Here is a 19,674-nt window from a genome sequence, read left to right as displayed (position 1 = left end):
TTCTCACAGTAAATTAGAGATGTGGATATTACCTCATTTTACGGTGAAAAAATTAAGCCAAGAGATTCCATGATTTGCCCAAAATATAGGTCTTTTCTCTCATACCCCCCAAGCCTACATTGTTTTCAGATATGTCAAGCCTATTCCTCCATCATGAACTTTGTGCTTGCTGCCCCCTCTTCTAGGAAAGTTCCTCCCCCAGATGCAGCAGAGTTAGATTCTTTCAGCCTCAAATTTTCTGCTTAATGCTTCCCCTCAGGTCTTCTTTGGCTGCTTTATCTAAAGTAGATTCCCCTATTGTCTATGATAGCATATTCCTTCTTATTTATTGGCTGTCTCTCTTAATAGATATTATGCTCTATGAAAGGAGAGAACGTATTTGTGTTTTCTATTATTATATCCTCAAAACCCAGCACAGTGCCTGGTATATCAGCGTGCTCAATTAATATTTTCCAATGAATGAATGCTTTGTATCCCTGGAACAGGGCTCAAGGTATTTAATAAGGTTTGTTGAATGAACAAATGAGGAAAAAGATGTGCTATGACCTTCAGGACGCCGTAACTTTGCCCAAAATTAACACCAAAGCACATTTGTATGACTTAAAGAGATTGGAACATTTTATAATGGAAACCAAACAAATTCCAGTTTGATCATTACCTAGCTTTGTGGTCTTGAGCAAGTCACTAAATAGCTCATTTATACGTTGTAATATGAAATTATACCACTTTCCTTATAGGTTTCCTTTGTTTTTGTGAAGATTAAAGATTAGGCAAATATCATGCTTTTACAGATCTAATCTGTACAACAATAATGCAGAACTGGTAAGGACATGAATCAATATGTTCATACTACTGATTAGGAAATCAACTCAAAGTATGGATGACTTGTTCCAAACTACATGGTTTCTAGAAAGAGAACCAGGACTTTAACATAGGTTTTCCCATTCCTGTTTTATCACTCATATTATGTCCCAACTACTTCTTGTAAGGGCTGCTGTAAAGGCCAAAGGAGGTAACAAATTAGTCTCAAATGTTAAATGACCATAAATAACATTTTCTTTATTGGGAAATGGAAGAAAGTCTGAAACAAAATTAGTAATGCCCTTTTTTAATAACTTCTTCCCAAATAGATAATACACCACCTCGGGAATAATCTATGAAGTTATTTAGTAGGCCTCAAAGCACTGCATAGGCTAAGGGAAAAGAACCCACTCTGCTAACAATTAAAAAAAGAAACCTCTTTACCAATATGTCAAATAAAATAAGTTCTTTTCTTTGACCTACTGGTAAAGAGATTAGGAAAATTAAAATACTTTAAATACAGCAATTACTAAGAATCATGGTCTATAATATCTTTAATGTCATTTTTTCTTACTGGAAAGAGGACAAAAATGACAGTATAATAAATATTGAAACCATGGTAGTGGTTTCATGTTACCAGAAATGTGATTTTCTAAATAACAATAGAACAGATTAGTGTTTGTCATTCTCCTGCTCCCAGAGACAAATTTTTCAGGAAAATCAAACCAAAAGGATAGAGTGATTATTTGTATTCTTAAGAAACCAACTGTCTAATTTTCTTAAAGCTCACTTAAAACGATTTTCCTCTAAATTTCAAATAGACAACTTATTGGTTTTTCCCCATGATTAGAATTAAATATTCTCTTACGTCTCCCATCAGAGAATCTATGTTCTTTCAGCTGAGAAGGGACAGAAGGTCCAAAAACCCTCTGGATAAAGTGCTAGGGAAGCAACACTTCAAGAAATCTCTATTTTTATCTGAAACATACCCAGTTATTACATAAATCATTAGATGTAAAAAGAAATAAAATACCTTGGAAGTCCTCAGAATTGGGCAACTTGACACCACATACAAAGTAATCCTTATGCTCATTCTGTGAATATAACCAAAGAATGAAATTAATTCTTTTTCCATGTAAAGCAAAGAAACTCAAAGTCAAAGCTCAAAGAATTCAGTAGGTCAGTGTTAACTCAAAGACAATACTGTCCTACACTCAAAATATTATCATAATGATAATATTGTTGAAGCTGGGCGACGAGTATATAATAATTCATTATACTACTATCTGTACATTTGTATATACTTGAAATTTTCAATAATATAAACATTTAAAACATCATGTCCAAGCAAAAAGCTATGTAAAATTTTTATTACAAAAACATCCCTTAATTCATAGTTATAAATGAAGCTTTTTAAGTGGAATTAACAAGATTCTGTGAGCAACCTAAAATCCTATTAGCTTTCCTCTCAGAAAATTAGTCTTTTAAATCGTTTTTCATTAAAAAGAAAATAAAACCTTCAAATTTAGTGATCTGGCTCTCTTAAAAAAGAATTCTCATCTTTTTAATTTTAGTGAAGTTTTATTTTTCACATTTACTCTAAGAAACTAGTTTCAAAAACTTCACATTCTGAGTTACCCCAGGAATTTCTTAAGTAGTACTTAAGTAATACAAATTAATTACCAGTTATATTTTTAAAGCAGTACACATACAATTCTGCATGTATGTGTCAGAATTGATGGTAGTTGATAATCTGGCTGAGTAAAAAAGATCTTAAAGAGACCAGAAGTTATCTGGCATTCTTTCAGATGAAGTTGAGTGCATTCCACCACCAAACTGATACAAATAAACAAATGATGGAACCTAACATGCACCCACTTTTAAAATAGATATTAGCTTCTGAATGAATCATGACAGAGCATGTGATTAAGACCGGAGCAATGAGTTTTTTTACTATTTCCTTTTTAAAATAATTTTTTCCTTTTTTATTATTTTTATTAACATATAATATATTATTTGTCCCAGGGGTACAGGTCTGTGAATTCGTCAGGCTTACACACTTCACAGTACTCACCATATCACCCAATGGCCATAACCCAACCATCCTGTCCACAAACCTCCCCTCCCCCCAAGCAATTCTCAGTTTGTTTTGTGAAATTAGGAGTCTCTTATGGTTTGTCTCCCTCCCGATTCCATCTTGTTTCATTTTTTCCTTCCATACCCCCATGAATAAAGAAGATGTGGTATATATATACAATGGAATATTACGCAGCCACCAAAAGAAATGAAATCTTGCCATTTGCAAGAAGGTGGATGGAACTAGAGGGTTTTATGCTGAGCAATGAGTTTTTTCATTGAGAAAACATTTCAAACAGAAACCATCTTTTAAAAAAAATGTTTTCTTTCCATAAAATTTGAAACTTACCAAATCAATAGGATAAATGTAGGAAAGCTCAGATAGTAATTGCCTGCAACGAATTGTCAACTGAGCATTAGTCTTCAGAAAGAGTTCCCTGATGAGGAAAGATAAAAAGCAAATTTGTTAAAAAAACAAAAAAAAAAAGTTTTCATGCTTGTTAACATTTATTTCCACATAACTGATATGGAGGAAGATTAAATGGCCTGCAGTAGGCCACAGAAACTCAGCAGTCGTCAAGAATAACAGCTAACATGACTCCTGACCTGTCTCTAAATAGTATAAATCAAGTTAAAATATACTGAGGCCTATTGTGTGTGTCTAACACCATGCTAAGAGATGTAAAGGGTAAAAATAATCATTGACCGAGCACCTAACTCTCTTTGTCAGGAGCTTTACAAATGGCTTTAATCATTACAACTCAATTAGGTTGATATCATTACACCCATTTTACAAACAAGGATACAAAATTTAGAGAGGCTCAGTAAGCAGACTAGGGTCTCTAATCTGAGGCCAATCTGATTTCTGATTCTTTTAAGGAAGTCTTCTCTTTTTCACTCATAGCTACCTCAAAAAATAGCCTGCTGTCATATTCAGAAAAAAAGAATAAAAAGAACAAACAGTAAGTTGTGGCAAGGGATGTACCTCTTCTCTTGAACTAAAGACATAAGACCAAGAGATAAAACATCTATAGGATAAATTAACCTGCTCAACTGTGTTAACGATTTAAGAAAAAGAGGGATTCAGAAAAACTGTACGTCACAGTGGAATGTAAAAGTAGTAGGAAACACAAGGAGTACTAAAGACCTAAAGGGATCTAGTCCTGTTTTCCTTGTAATCAGGACAAAGTAACTTCCCAGAGCCTTGCCTTCCTATCTGCAATTTGAGATCAGACCAGATGATCTCCACGGTTCTTTCCAGGTCTAACATTCTTGAATGCTCAACTGCTAAGGTTTCTTGAAGAAAAATGTAGGATGAGATGGCTTTCCAGAAAAAGTGAGTAAACATGAGCAAAAGAACAGAGGTGGCATCAAATTAAGCATGTGCTGGAAAAAAATAAAGAGAAAAACTATTAGCATCTGTCAACTGAATGCTGTGGAGGACTGAAATTAGCTACAGTTGTATAGTGCTGATTTATTGAAGGTTATTTGAAAATTAAGCAAAATAATCACCATGACTTCTTAAGAAAAGAAAAGAAAAAAATATGGTAAACCTAGTATTTTAACAGGAGAGGTCTGGGGTGCCTGGGTGGCTCAGTCAGTTAAGCGTCTGCCTTCAGCTCAGATCATGATCCCAGGGTTCTGGGATCAAGCCCCGCATCAGGCTTCCTGTTCAATGGGGAGTCTGCTTCTCCCTCTCCCTCTGCCTCTCCGCCTGCTCATGTGTGCGCGCTCTCTCTCTCTCTCTCTCTGTCTTTTAAATAAATAAATACAATCGCAAAAAAATAAAAAATAAAAAAGAGGGTAGGTCTGGTAAGCAACATGGAGGATGAACTGGAAAGACAGACTGATGTTAGATAAGCTAGGAGCTGTGGCAGAAACACTAACACTAAACAGGAGTAAATCTGAAGAAATGACTGAAGAAAAAAAGCTACCTTACCATAGAAGATGGGAAGAGGAGAAGATTCAGACATTTAGTCATGGTACTGTGGCCTTAAACACTAGAAAAACAATGTTCGCGTTTCTGATTATGACTATACACTAGGAAATCTTGTAATGGCTACAATACTGAGTAGATGCTTCATAAATATTCGTTGAATAAATTAATGTGGCACCTACACGTGCAGAATGTAGGTTAATACCAGCAGCTTTCAAAGGAATGCTACATTTCCAAATCCCATCCTCAAAGCAAACCCAACACTCTTAAGCATTATTCTCAGGGCCATGTTTACCTTTTCGCAGTACACTCCTTCCTCAATTCATTCAGGGATTCCTTCTGGAGTTGAAGCTTGAAGTGCTCAGCTGAAAATGCACTTCCTAGAGACAGAGGGAACAATTCCCGATGTAATACTGCAGATAGGACTGCTTACCAACAACCAAAAAGGCAGAGCCCATCCCCTGACCATGAAGGAATAGAGTTCGGAGGCAAAGTAAGCTGGGTGTAGAGGTCTTCTGGAGGGTTCACTGGAAAAAACCTCCCAACTTGTTCAATTTGACATAAGTCTGGCCTCTAGCAGGAATCAAAGAAGAAGAGTCTCTGCCTCCAGATTTCTGGATTGCTGACCAAGAAACCCTGATGAGATTTCAAAATTCAGACAACTTAGTTTTAAAAAAGAAAGTTGCTGTGGACTCTAGGTGTTCCTGCTTATTCACTGAAGGTTCATCAGTTGTAATACACAGACCTTTCTGGTGAGGAATGTTGCTAATGGGGGAGGCTATGCAAGTGTGGGAGTTGGCTATATGGGAAATCTTTACAACTTCAGCACAATTTTGTTATGAACTTAAAACTGTGCTCTGAAAAATGAAGTTGATTTTCTAAAAAAGTGGTTAATTTCTTTTCACCTACAGATGCTATACAATATTTCTGAAAGTATAAAAAGTAGAACAGGGGGGCACCTGGGTGGCTCAGTGGGTTAAAGCCAATGCCTGCTGCTCAGGTCATGATCCCAGGGTCCTGGGATCAAGCCCCACATCGGGCTCTCTGCTCCATGGGGAGCCTGCTTCCTCCTCTCTCTGCCTGCCTCTCTGCCTAGTTGTGATTTCTCTCTGTCAAATAAATAAAATATAAAAAAAAAAAGTAGAACAGGAAAAATTACTTGCATTTTGCCTACTTATTATTAGTTCATAAAACTAAGTAGTTTTAGCTACAATCACAGTGTGTAGGAAATGTATATTCTGATTTTTCCATATTATGTCATAAGCATTTTTACATGTTGACAGATAGTCTGAGTTGTAATGTTTAATGGCTGTGTAAAATTCAACGCCATGAATGTGAATTATATGAATATTCCACATTTTAACTGATACCCCATATCCCAATCCCATTACAGAACATTTAATTTCCTTTAAGTGTTTGCTTTAGCTCTACACACAGATTTGTATTTGTTTATATGCCTGATTGTTGTATTTATATCAACTTTTGGAACCCACATTTCCATTTATGTGATCATAAAGTCCTTTTACATCTTCCTATTCTAAGAAATGAGAGCATTTTCTGTCCTTGACAATCCAGACCTGATAATACCAGAAATACTGAGGCACAGAAAAACAGTCTTAGATCCAGACACACTAATCTCTGGATCTTACAAAGGGGGTTAGTTTCATAAGCCACAATCCAATGGGAAAGGGGGCCTTCAACTAGTCCGCACATCTCCTGCAGGAAGGAACAAGAAGTACATTACTGACCATAATACAGTTAGACCTCCACGTAAATTCACCAACCTTAGTAATTTTATCAACATATTTCTCTCCTCTCTCAACTGTATTTAAATGACTTGTACCTTGTTAACTTTGCCCCCCAAACAGAACATAATCAAGGAACACCACTTATCTTTTTTAGCCCACAGTATAGGTCCTCCCTAAATCTTCACCCTCCATGATTTCAGATGACATTCAGGTTGACAACCTCCACCACCCACCCCATGTATGTGTAGAAAAATTATCAAATATTTGAAGTTTTCCAGGTATCTATCAGTGATTTCTAGTTTCTTTCTTTTAGTCAGAGACAGTATTATACATCATTTGACTCTTTCGTATTTGCGATAACAACTATGGCCTAACTGAATGTTCCATGTACACATGAAAAAAGGTATATTCTGCTGGTGTGCACTGGGGTAGTCCACTCTTAATCAGGTCAAGTTAGTTAGTAGTGTTGTTGAAGTCTTTTCTCCTTACTGATTTTGTCTTCACTTGTTCTATGAACTAGTGAGGGATAAGTGTTGTGGTTTCCAGCTATAAACGTAGATTTGGCTATTTCTTCTTTGTTCTACCAATTTTTACTATCTATATACACTGAAGCTCTGTTATGCATATTTAGAATTATTATGTCTTTTTTTGACTTACTCCTCCACCATAATGTTTTTAAAATCTGTCTTTATCACAGGTAACATTCATTGTTCTGAAATCTTTTGTCTATTATTAATATAGCCACTTTGGCCTCCTTTTAATTCATATTTGCATGATGTAGTATTCCTATTCTTTTGCCTTTAATCAATCAACCTTTATATTAAAAGTGGGTTTCCTATAGATAGCATTTAGTTGGGTCTTTTTTAATATAAAATCTGAACAATCTCAGTGTTTTAATTGAGATATTTAGACCACTTACACTTAATATAATTGATTTTAGCTTAAAATCTACCATTTTGCTAGTTGTTTTCTGTATGTTCCACCTATTCTTTGCTCCTTTATCTTTTTTTATGCTTTTGGATTGAATATGTTTTACCATTCCCTCTTTCTTCACTACTGACTGTCTGACCTCCATTTTAAATTTTTAGTGGTTGCCCCAGAGTTTACAGTATATAATGTCAATGAATAAGTCCAACTTCATATACTATTATACTATTTCATGTAGAATATAAAAAAACTGTAAGTACCATACTCCCAATTCTTCCTTTTCCCGCTCTTCACATTCCTCACACATTTTACTTTACACGTTTTAAATTCCAAAACGCTGCTATTTTTGCATTAGAAAATAGTCTTTCATAATTATAAATAAGAAAAAATGTGTTTATAATATCTTCGACCATTTCTGGATATCTCATTTTTTGTGTGTAGAGCCAAGTTTCTGTCTGTATCATTTTCCTTCTCCTGAATAATTTTTTTTCTTTTTCTCTTTTTTTAAAAGATATATTTGTTTCAGAGAGAGAGAGGAGAGAATGAGAATGGGAGGGGGAGAGAGAGGAGGAGAATCTCAAGCAGACTGCACACTGAGCACAGAGCCTGACTTGGGGCTCAATCTCATGACCCTGAGATTATGACCTGAGCTGAAACCGAGTCAGAAGCTTAACCAACTGTGCCACCCAGGTGCCCCAAGAATTTCTTTTAACATTTCGTAAAATATAGGACTGGTGGTAATGAATTATCTTAGTTTTGTCTGAGTCTCTTTGCACTTCAGTTTGGGTAATTACTATTGATCTATATTCGAGTTCACGTATTCTTTTCCTAGTTGTATCACATTTACTGAAAAGTCTGTCAAAGGCACTCTCCACCTCTGTTACTGTGTTCTTTCTTTATAACATTTACTACCTAGTCATGCTTGTTATCCACCTTGCCACAAAAGCCTGAAGCACATTAATCGTAGTTATTTTAAACTCTCATAGTCCCAACATCTCAGTCACTACTGAGTTTTTTTCTTCTTCTGAGTTAATTTCTTCTCAATAACATTTTGTTGGTGGTATTAGGTGGGGGGAGAGATAATGATGGGTTTTTTTCATTTTTGCTTTTTCCCTGTCTCAAAAATTTTGATTGAATACTCACCGTCATGTGCAACAGAGAACACGGGACAACAGAGCAAGAAAGGAGCATATGTCTTCTGCAGTTATGGGAATGGAGTCAATACAATTAAGAACTGGGCTGCATTTGAGTTTTGTGGTTGCTGTTTTGTTGTTACCTTCAGTGTAACACATTCTTCAAATTTCCTCTAACTCCCCCTTACTGGAGGTGGTGATGGTGGTGGTGATGATCTGTGGGAGGCTTTTTCTCAGTGAACCCATTCCACACTCAGATTTGGGTATTCTGTGTGAACCGGCACTGAAATAGGAGCGACTCACTCAAGTGGCACACTGTGGTTGGTTCTCCAGTCTGGCTGGGGAGGAGAGCAGAGTTTCTCTTTCATCTTGAGTTCAACAGACCCTGTGCCCTTAGGTATCAGGTAGGGCTTTCTCAGTTATACTGTCCTTCCCCTAGGGATAGAAGTTTTCTAAGAGTCCACATGCAACAAGGTTCTTGCCCCACCCTTAAGGGCAATGTTTTCTTTTTCTCTTCCTCCAGTCCTTCACCTGCGCCCAGGGGAATGCAGGGCTTAACAGCTCCTCCTCCAGAGGCTTAATGCTTTTGTTCTTAGAGAAGAGTTGTGCTTTCTAACAACAGTATCCACTCCCATCCCTCGAGACCTATACCACACCAAGGGAGGCTTTTTACATCTTCTACCCTGTCTCCAATCTTTCTTGCGAATATCCAGTGTAGATTCACACAGAATAAACCACACACAGGTGTGAACTGCCGCCTTCTTGCTATATAGTCTTACAGAAGTGTGCACTTAGTGGTTAGCAATTTGTTTAAAATTATGACTAAATTATTTCGTCTTCTTAGACAGTGGCCCAACTTCCCCGGTGCTCTGCCACTAGTGAGTCAGCCCTCATATCCTGTCTCATCTTTTCTTATGTATCAGGCTCCTTGGTTGACCTGTAATCTTAGTTCTTTTAGATTCAAGAAAAGTTGAGTTTGTACATTACCCAGCTTTCTCTTGTTGTCAGGGTGGAAATGAAGTTCCTTCTACCTTTTTACATCTTAAGCAGGGGCTAGAAGTCGAATCTGATTCTTTCTATTTTCTGCTCCTTTTGGACCTGCTATTCTGTTTGTTCAACTTGGGCTAGTTTATACTGTTTTCCTCAAATATATGTTGACCCTTGGTTTTCCCTTCAAATCCGTGACAGGGGCGCCTGGGTGGCTCAGCTGGTTAAGCCTCTGCCTTTGGCTCAGATCATAATCTGAGGTCCTGGGATGGAGCCCTGAGCCAGGCTCCCTGATCAAAAAGGGGCCTGCTTCTCCCTCTGCCTCTGCCTGCTGCTCTCCCTGCCTTGCATGCACGTGGCTCTCTCTCTGAGTGTCAAATAAATAAATAAAATCTTTTTAAAAAATCCATGGACAAGCAATTAGACTGATTAGTACAGGCAACTAGTGTAGGTTTCTTTTGAAGCTATAAAGATTTATTTACATGAAAGGCATTCCCAAATGCCAGCACAGTGTAAGCAGGTAGGTCCTACTGACAATTGGGCTTTCCTTCCAAGTAATATATGCCATGCTGGAAGAAGGTAGTACCTTTACGTTTAAACCACCACAACTGTCAAGTAAGGAGAACTTCACTTTGGGATTGTGTTACTCTTAGGCATTTCACTTCTAAGTAGAGCTGCTTTTCATGTTTTCCCTCTGGTCAATTGTTAAAGTCCAGAGCCAGGCTCTGTTCCACCTTTCTTTTTTTTTTTTTTTTTTAAAGGTTTTATTTATTTATTTGACAGAGAGAGAGAGAGAGAGAGAGATCACAAGTAGGCAGAGAGGCAGGCAGAGAGAGAGAGAGAGGGAAGCAGGCTCCCTGCCGAGCAGAGAGCCCGATGCGGGACTCGATCCCAGGACCCTGAGATCATGACCTGAGCCGAAGGCAGCGGCTTAACCCACTGAGCCACCCAGGCGCCCTCTGTTCCACCTTTCAATGCCAAACCCTTGTACCATGGGACCTAACCAGGTCAAGAATCCATTGTTTAGAAAGCAGTTGGAGCAAGTATTATAGGAAGTTACTCCAAATTCACAGAGCAAAGAAAATGAGCTAGTAGGCCCAGCTACCCAAATTATTGCTCTATCACTCCTGATTTCTATACTTGGAAATTCCAAGTTGAAGTCTCTGAGAGTTGTACCAAAAACCTTTTCTATTTGTGTTCCATGCTGCAGTTTTTCTCTACTCCAGTTTATGCATCAAAACAATCATATCTATGTAGTGTCTTTGAGAACTGTGTCAAAATCTTTGCTATTCCAATGGTACCCTCTGTTATTTTCATCACCACCACTGGTTCATTCTTTATGCAAGTATTTTTACGATCTGTCACTGGGTCCTTGAGAAGGAGAGAGAGAGAGCAAAAGCATCTGCTTGGTTTACCATATTCCAAAATTGCTTTCTGAAATGTTTGGCCCTTTCCCTGTACACACTAACATTCCACTCTGCTAGGAAGATGGCTCCTCTGTTCAGCAAGAACTCAAGTCAGATGCTTAATTTTAATAACCAAATGTCAATGCTGTTTCCTGAAAATCTAATAGCTTAAGAATATGAATCTTGCTTCCATCAACAAAACAAAACACAGACTCTTTGGGCTCTCTCTCACCAGAGAGTTTGGTCTCAGACTGGACAATGGCCAGTTCCTGTCAAAATTAAAGTTAAAACCAATAAACTGTCATTCTTCTGGGTTTTCTACATCAAGTCAGATGACCAAAAAGCAATATACTTGAACTATTTTAGTTTCCTTCCCTGCAGAATTGCCTTTTCTGTACTATGATTTATGAAGCTGCCCTTCTCAAGGGTTAATAGATATTTCTTGCTGTACCTTTTGCAAAATTGCAATTGACTATATTTCATTATGATATTTAATACATTGCACATAAGAAACTGCATGCTAAATTCCTCTCCGAATTTAGTGCCAATAAATTTTTTCTCCCTAAAGAACTGATGCACTTCCTTCTAACATGTAGTGGGAAGAGTGGATTCCTTTCTTAATTCTACACAATTGGCTTGATGGCTAACAAGGTCAGAGCTCATTTTAGTGTTTCAATACAATAGGCAGATCCTACGGGAGGCAGAGTACTATACTGGAAAGCCCCCATACTCAGGAAGTAGAAAGATCAGGGTTGAAATCCTACATATGCTACTTTCAGGACTCTAGACAAGTCTCAACTTCTCTGAGTTTCATTTCCCTCATCTGTAAAATGGGAATTAATTTCACTCTTGTTCAACATTTTCATTCTCTCAACCTGCCCCCATGAAGCTCTGAGTGGGTAGACAAAATTACACAATCAGTCAGATTGACTCTACTTTAAAAATACAAGCACAGAGCCTACCAGGCACACTGTCCAACTATCAATCCTACTCTTAATGCCCTCATTAGTGTGCTTTCCCACTCTTGGACCTGACTACTCCACACATTCCCCTCAATCCTTAAACAGCCTCTAAATTGAATACAATTGTCTCACCTCGTACCATCCTGAAATAATCGGATTCCTTCACAGTCCTACCACTACCTAATATGGAAACCTGCCCCTGGGCCGTTTTCTTAGCCTTCTCCTGTTCAGTGGGTATGCAAATAGCTTCATTTATATAAACTCCGAATTCCTTTTCATTCCAACCCATGTCAGTCACACTGCTCTCTTCCTAACAATTATGCTCCAGCTATAGTGGTCTCTTTTCTGTTCCACAGTCCAAGCCCTTTCCAAGTCTTTTCACTTGCTGTTTCCTTTGTTTTTCCAGCAATTCTTACCTTCACGGCTGAGCTCCTCAAGCAAATCTTTTCTGAGCAATCTCTGCAGAAATGGTCTCCCAGAGTTATCGTCTATCATCATAGCTTGTTTTTAGTATTTGTCACAACCTGATATTTACTTTAGTTGGTTTCTTGTTTCTTGTCTTACCGACTAGGTAAGTATTCAAAATTGGAAGTCTTAGTTAATTCTTCCTTTTTCTCTCTTTACCCCAATATCTGCTTTTCCTCCAGCATTTGTTTTTGTTTAATCATCTGGCCAGTTGTCAAAAATAGAAACTGGAAACCATCCTAAGTCCTTCTCTCCCTCTCTCCTCAAACCCACCAAGCTATTAACAGTAGAGTCTATCATCGAAATATTCCTGGAACCTATACACTCCTTCCTCCCTCTACATTGCCAATCTGTGCTGATTTTAATTATGGAAGGCTTAGATTATTGTAATAACTCCCCAACAGTTCTCTATCATCAACTCTTCAAAGAGAACTTTCTAAAATATACGTTTAATCCCCATTCTGTATTGTAGTCCTCAATATGGTTTCATCTACCTTTGTCTTTGAGAAGCTTAAGTTATTGCAGTAGATCCCCAGACCTTTCAACAAAAACATTTATGATTAAGGCATTCCTTACCCCTGTGGCCTCTCCTATGGACCCTTACTTAAATGAATCCTTAGCTGTAGCTTTACTAGAATTACCTGCAATTCTCTAACCTACCTCTATGCTTCTGTATGACGTGTTCCCTCTATCTGGGAAGTATTCTTCTAGACTCAACCTAAGGGTCACCTCCTTTACCTGGAGTTGACTTTCAGATACTTATCTTCTGTGCTCCTATAATACCTTCGAAATATCTGTGTCATATACTTATCACACCTGTCATTATGTTTCTAACATCTTACATGATGCTGGGGTCGTTGTTGGTGTTCCATAAGTGATGACTAAAGAGCTTGATGAAGGTACACATGCATACACATACTCAGTGTTCTTCCTGTTTCCTTTACATGCCTTCTGACCTCTTCTTATCTCTGTGTTGAACCAGCCAATTGCAAAAGTATTCTTTGTAAATGCCACAGCTAGCTTTTTGGAAGTAGAGAAAAATGATGGCAAGCCAAATGAAAATTCTGTCAGATGGCTTATTTCTGCCCATCTATAACTTCCATTGCAAAAGGGAGATTAAAATATGATAGTTTACCTTCCCTACAATCCAATTAGGACATTACTGGAATAAATCATTATAAATAAATGGAAACAATCATTCTGAAAAGAAAACCTGAAGTTTACACAGGACCCAGATTTGTTCTCCCCACTGCCAAGTTCTCTGCTTTCACATGCTACATACAATGTCAACAGCTCAAAGTAAAGAAACTTTAATAGCATAAGCCCCAGGGAAAAACTGTCCTCAGGTTCAGAAGTTTTTGAAAGGCAGATATTAATAATTTTTAAAGAAGTCTGCTTAGGAATTTCTGTCAGACGGCTATAAAAAAAATCAGAACATATACACAGGCTAATAAAATTTAAATTCTGCTATCATTACAAATAAATATATTTTGAATTATAAAGTCAGTAAGGTGATTTTTCAATTTGTGACCTTATGATGGAAGAGGAGAAAACTGTTACATAATACTTAATAATGTCTTTATAATTTCAAATAGAAATCAATGACCTTTTAATAGAAACTGAAGCCCCAATTTAAATATACCCTGTGATTCTTCTTTTATGAGAAAAGAGCACAGTATTTTACTGACCAAAAAGAAGCTAATTAAGTAGAACTAGATACATAGTTCATCTTACTCAAATTTATTACAAGATAAATAACTGGAGTGCCTTGGTGGCTCAGTTGCTAAGCATCTGCCTTCAGCTTAGGTCATGATCCCAGAGTCCTGAGACTGAGCCCCACATCGGGCTCCCTACTCAGCAGGAAGCCTGCTTTTCCCTCTCCCAACCCCCGTGCTTGTGTTCCCTCTTTCACTGTGTCTCTCTCTGTCAAATAAATAAATAAATAATCTTTAAAAAAATTTAAAAATTTAATTTAATTAAAAAAAAGAAATGATCATAATTGATGGAAACTCCATATAAAACATTTATTATTTTGGCAATAAAGGATCAAAACTTTCTATTTATTGAAATTACCAAGAGGATTTTTTCCCTAAATCTAAGCAATGAAATCTGACATAGCTGATTTCTACATACTACATTACTAAAAGAATGTGCTTGTTTTTGCTCTTGCTTAGCAAAATGAATTGATGATCTTTAAAACAGAAGGTCCAACCACATGGCTTCCCAGTTAATAAACAACATCTATAGACAGATATACACACTTACTGTCAGAGAATCTCTCTCGCTCTCTATTTTTGTACCTTTCATTGCTGGTACCTTTCATTGCTGGTACATTGTTGGTACCAAACTTGGAAAAATAAAGAGATTTGTAAAAAAGATTAAAAGATTCCCCTCCTTTTTGCCAATCTTAACTTTCTGAGGTAAACAGAGTATTAGAGATGTAAGAAATCTGGACTGTATAATTTAAATTTTTTTGTTTGTGAAGAGAAGACCAAAAAGGTTGAATGACTTGTCTAGGGACAAAATGAGAGGATGGCAGATCTTTAATCCAGACCTCTTAATGAATTAAGATGTAACCAAATCAAAGACATCTTTGGGGAAAAAAAAAAATCACTTCACCCACCCTATAATAAAAAGGTATAGAGTAGAACAAAGTTCTTTATCTAACAGTCCACAAGCCAAATGGAAAACTAGCAAACCATTAGTCAATTTATCTGTTGGGCACATACTAGAGAAAGCAACAATATTTTGTTACGTAGAAACAAGACAGGTGTTGGAGTCTGAGAAACCTAAATTTGAATTTGGATCTGCTCTTATTTGTGACAAATGTCTCTGAGGCTCAATTTTTCTCATTTGATAAAATGGGGGGAAATTATTCTCCTGGGGCCCTTTTAAGAACTAAATAATATACCATAAGTGAAATATCTAGCATGTTATGGAATTTCAATAAAAGTCACCCACTTTTTAAGATTTATGCAGGGTTTAAATGAATGTATTTTATAAGGTTTTAGATAATATGGAATAGTGACAAAAGCACAGAGTTTAGAGACAAAGGTCTAGGTCAACATCCCAACTTTGCTCTGAACGATCTGTTCATAACTGGCCCCAGTCACTTATCTTCTCAGTATCTCATATATATGAAATGAAGATAACGATATTTGCCATACCTACGTCTCAGGGATACTTTAAAGATCAAATACAATAATCCCTGTACAAGCACTTTCTAACTATAAAGTACCTTATATACGTTATTGTTACTATCAAGAAAATTAACTGCATTAAAAAATAGCCACTTCCTTCAAAGCTTAGAGAACTGTGCTTTTAAAAAGGTCGTATCATTCCCCAGGCACACTGAAGAGTTCTTAGATTTTGTCAACATTTGTAAAATGTGTTTAGATTATAACCTAAACACATTTCCTTAAGACCAATGTTTCATACCATTTTCTAAACCAAATTTCAAGCAATCTAATTTAGATGGAGTGTTGCTTCTCTAAGATTTGGGGGTTGAGGCAACAGACACTGTAAGCCAACATATAATTAATTAATGGAGAGATTATTTGGTTTAAGACACTAACGAGGGGAAATCTGTTTTTTATTAACATCATAAGTTAAATGACTAATATCTGCCAACAATGAAAATGCATCCAATAATAAACATTAATACTGAACGGATCAGTTCATGGCCCATCTGGAAGTTGCTGTAGACAAGTTGAACACCACAGCCTTTGAGGTGTGGGAAAAGGAAACTTACAGGTGTGGAGTAATGAAGCCCCTCAGAGCATGTGGCCACTCAGCAAGTCAGCAGCATGGACAGAAATTATCTTTTTGCCTCTTTCCAATATATCATCTTACTGCAATAAATTTTTATAAACAAAAATATAAAATATATAATAGGCACCTGGTTTCTCCCAAATGTTCACACAAATTAATCCCTATGGCACTGCTATGAGCTGCTATCCTCACTACACATATATGTAAAAAGTTGCAGAGTTAAGTAATTCCTTTAAGATCATTCAGAAGAATCAGTAGTAATGATTAAATATCATATAATACTGACTTTGTATACTAACTGCAGTCTTGGGCCGAGAACCAAGTGCGTGGATAAGCACCAAGTTCCAAAAAGAAGTCCTAATATGTAAGAAGTCAATAATATTCATATTAGCAAGTCATTTTACAAATGATTAGCAAACATGCTAAATCTGAGCCACAAGCACAGGTGACAAATACATTTTCCCCTTCGTATTACCAATACCAGTGACTCAGGTGTTTTGTTTTTTTTTTTTTTTTGCTGTTTATTTTTTTTTCATTTATTTATTTATTTTTTCAGCGTAACAGTATTCATTGTTTTTGCACAACACCCAGTGCTCCATGCAAAACGTGCCCTCCCTATTACCCACCACCACCTGTTCCCCCAACCTCCCACCCCTGACCCTTCAAAACCCTCAGGTTGTTTTTCAGAGTCCATAGTCTCTTATGGTTCGCCTCCCCTTCCAATTTTTTTTTTTAATCAACATATAATGTATTTTTATACTAGAGGGTATCATGCTTAGTGAAATAAGTCAATCGGAGAAAGACAACTATCATATGATCTCCCTGATATGAGGACATGGAGAAGCAACATGGGGGGTTAGGGGGATAGGAGAAGAATAAATGAAACAAGATGGGATTGGGAGGGAGACAAACCATAAATGACTCTTAATCTCAGAAAACAAACTGGGGGTTGCTGAGGGGAGGTGGGGTTGGGAGAGGGGGAGGGGGTTATGGACATTGGGGAGGGTATGTGCTATCGTGAGTGCTGTGAAGTGTGACTCAGGTGTTTTTAAGTATTTTAACCTGACTCAAGATTCATTAAATAGTACATTCAGTGTAAGCATGCAAGAATATGGTTCAACACAAATATTCTCTCCAACAGATAAGAATAAATATGTCTCTGGTTACCTAACACAATCACTGTGAAGAACAGCGGTCCCACCAAGTAGAACAAGATCTACTGGTACATAAATCTGGTTATTTGTATCCAGCCACCCCTTCTTTCCAATCCCCCACCCCCACCCTAGTGCTGACCACCACAGTCTATAGAGATACACAATGGCAGAAATTTTGCAGCCAACAGCAGCACTCTTTCTCCTCTTTATGTTTGAGACCAAGGTTTTAGATCCTAACCTTTCATTGATTCCAATAGTTCAGAAAAATACAAAATAATACTCATCTCAAAAGTTTGTATAAAAGTGGGGAGAAAGCTCCTGCAATATAGAGTCAGTGTTAAAAATTAGTAATTCTGACCCATCCTGGCAAATATATATTTAACTTTGAGCATTATCATCTTTTATTTCCATGATAAAATGGAGATACAAGAATGTGCTAATTCTGATTTGACTGTCAGAATTAAAACAGTAGAACAGATATCTACAAAATCCTATAATCTTCCTTTGCTGCAGAGTTAGGCACCAGTAACTCCGAACACAGGCTCCACTCTAACTTGCTTTGTGGCTTTGGACAAGTCCTTAACCTCTCTGAGACTCAGTTTCCTCATCCAAAAATTGAATAATAATATATATTTATTATTAGGAGGATAATAAGAATACCCTTAATTGACAGGACTACAGGTAGAAACCAAATAAGATAAGGAATAGGGGTGTCTGGGTAGTTCATCGGTTAAGCATCTGCCTTCAGCTCAGGTCATAATCCCAGGGTCCTGGGATCAAGCCCCGCATTGGGCTCCCTCCCTGCTCAGCACAGAGTCTACTTCTCCCTCTCCCATTGCCTGCCACTCCCCCTGCTTGTGTTCTCTTTCTCTCTCTAATAATTAAGTAAAATCTTTAAAAAAAAAAAGATAAAGAATAGAAAACACAAGACATTGCCTCAGTAATGAATAATCTATAAATATAAGCAATTATTATTATTACACTCTGTCTTTTTTTTTTTTTGAGATTTAATTAATTAATTTATTTGTCAGAGAAAGAAAGGGAGAGTACAAGCAGGGGGAGCATCAGGCAGAGGGAAAAGCAAGCTCCCTGGTGAGCAGGGAGCCCAATGCTGGGCTCGATCCCAAGACCCCGGGTCCATGACCGGAGCTAAAGGCAGACGCTTAACCTACTGAGCCCCCCAGGCACTCCTACACTCAGTCTTTTAAACGGGATAGAAATCATTGTTTATCATTCCATCTGTTTACAGGCTGATGACAGACTTCCTGGGACTTCACTCTATCATTATAAGAAAAAACACAATTGAGAACATAACAGGAGAACTCTCCCTAACCTTTTACCATATGCTGTTAATAATATATATTACAGAGGCTTTACTTAGCATATCTTTGGTAAAATGTAGTATTATACAGTGAATGAGAGTTTCGGAATCAATAGATTTTAATCCTAACATCACCTGTCACTAGCCGTGTGAACTTAAGAAAGGTATTTAATGTCTCTGACCCTAACTGTAAAATGTCAACAGTAATAGTTCTTACCTCACAGAATTATTGTGGTGATTAAATAACATCATACCTATATAGTGGTAAGTATGGTAACTGAAACATTATAGCTATTAGTATTATTACTTCTCTTTTTAGCAAATGGCAAATGCCCCGAACCCCTCTAAAACGCTATAGTATTCTCATTTTAAAAATTGATGACCCTACAAAAAGTTGTGCAGAAATACATGCTATAGGTAACAGGCAATTTGAGTACAATAAAAATTCCACGCCACCATAAGAAATAAGTCTTGCCACAGAACAGAAGACCTCTTAAAGCAAGTCTTGTATGTACACAGCTACCTAGTTATCTGGAGTCACTCAACAGAGATGTGGAAATGGATTCTGCTCACAATGTCCCACGACTTTAAGTGGCATTATTCCATCAGACTCTCATGTCTCAAAATCAATATGCAAGCTGTGTTGCAGTGCAGATAGCTTTAACAACCACTGCCAAACAATATATAGTGTTTTTTTCTATAGTGTTTCACATGAGAGTATCGGTTTTCCCAAATGAATGCTAAGCTAGAAGGTACAAAAGTCTTTATTCTTTGGCAATAAGCCCATGACATTAGACTGACAACCATGAATATGATTCATTCATTCAATAAATATTCATTCAATGCTTACTGCGTCCAGGCACTGTACCATGCCCGAAGAATATAAGTTTTTCACACAGTACACAGGCAATGTCTCCCCTCAGAGATCTTAGCGCCTAGAGGAGGGGATAAACTAATAATTAACAATGCTGTAATGGACACAGGATG

General features: G+C 37.2%; 1 protein-coding gene across 1 annotated transcript in view; it reads right to left on the bottom strand.

Moving 5' to 3' along the window:
• UVRAG (UV radiation resistance associated) overlaps window positions 1-19,674 on the bottom strand; it is a 301,625-nt gene that overhangs the window by 125,810 nt on the left and 156,141 nt on the right. The window contains exons 9-11 of the mRNA XM_046016488.1: window positions 5,109-5,193; window positions 3,227-3,314; window positions 1,835-1,895 (exon numbers count right to left, since the gene is read on the bottom strand). Coding sequence (XP_045872444.1) covers window positions 1,835-1,895; window positions 3,227-3,314; window positions 5,109-5,193 — 234 coding nt within the window. The remainder of the gene's footprint in view (window positions 1-1,834; window positions 1,896-3,226; window positions 3,315-5,108; window positions 5,194-19,674) is intronic.

The sequence above is a fragment of the Meles meles genome, chromosome 8 (assembly GCF_922984935.1).
Source record: "Meles meles chromosome 8, mMelMel3.1 paternal haplotype, whole genome shotgun sequence".
NCBI lineage: Eukaryota > Metazoa > Chordata > Mammalia > Carnivora > Mustelidae > Meles > Meles meles.
Note: the sequence above shows the minus strand (reverse complement) of the source record. Positions and strands in the feature narration are given on the sequence as shown.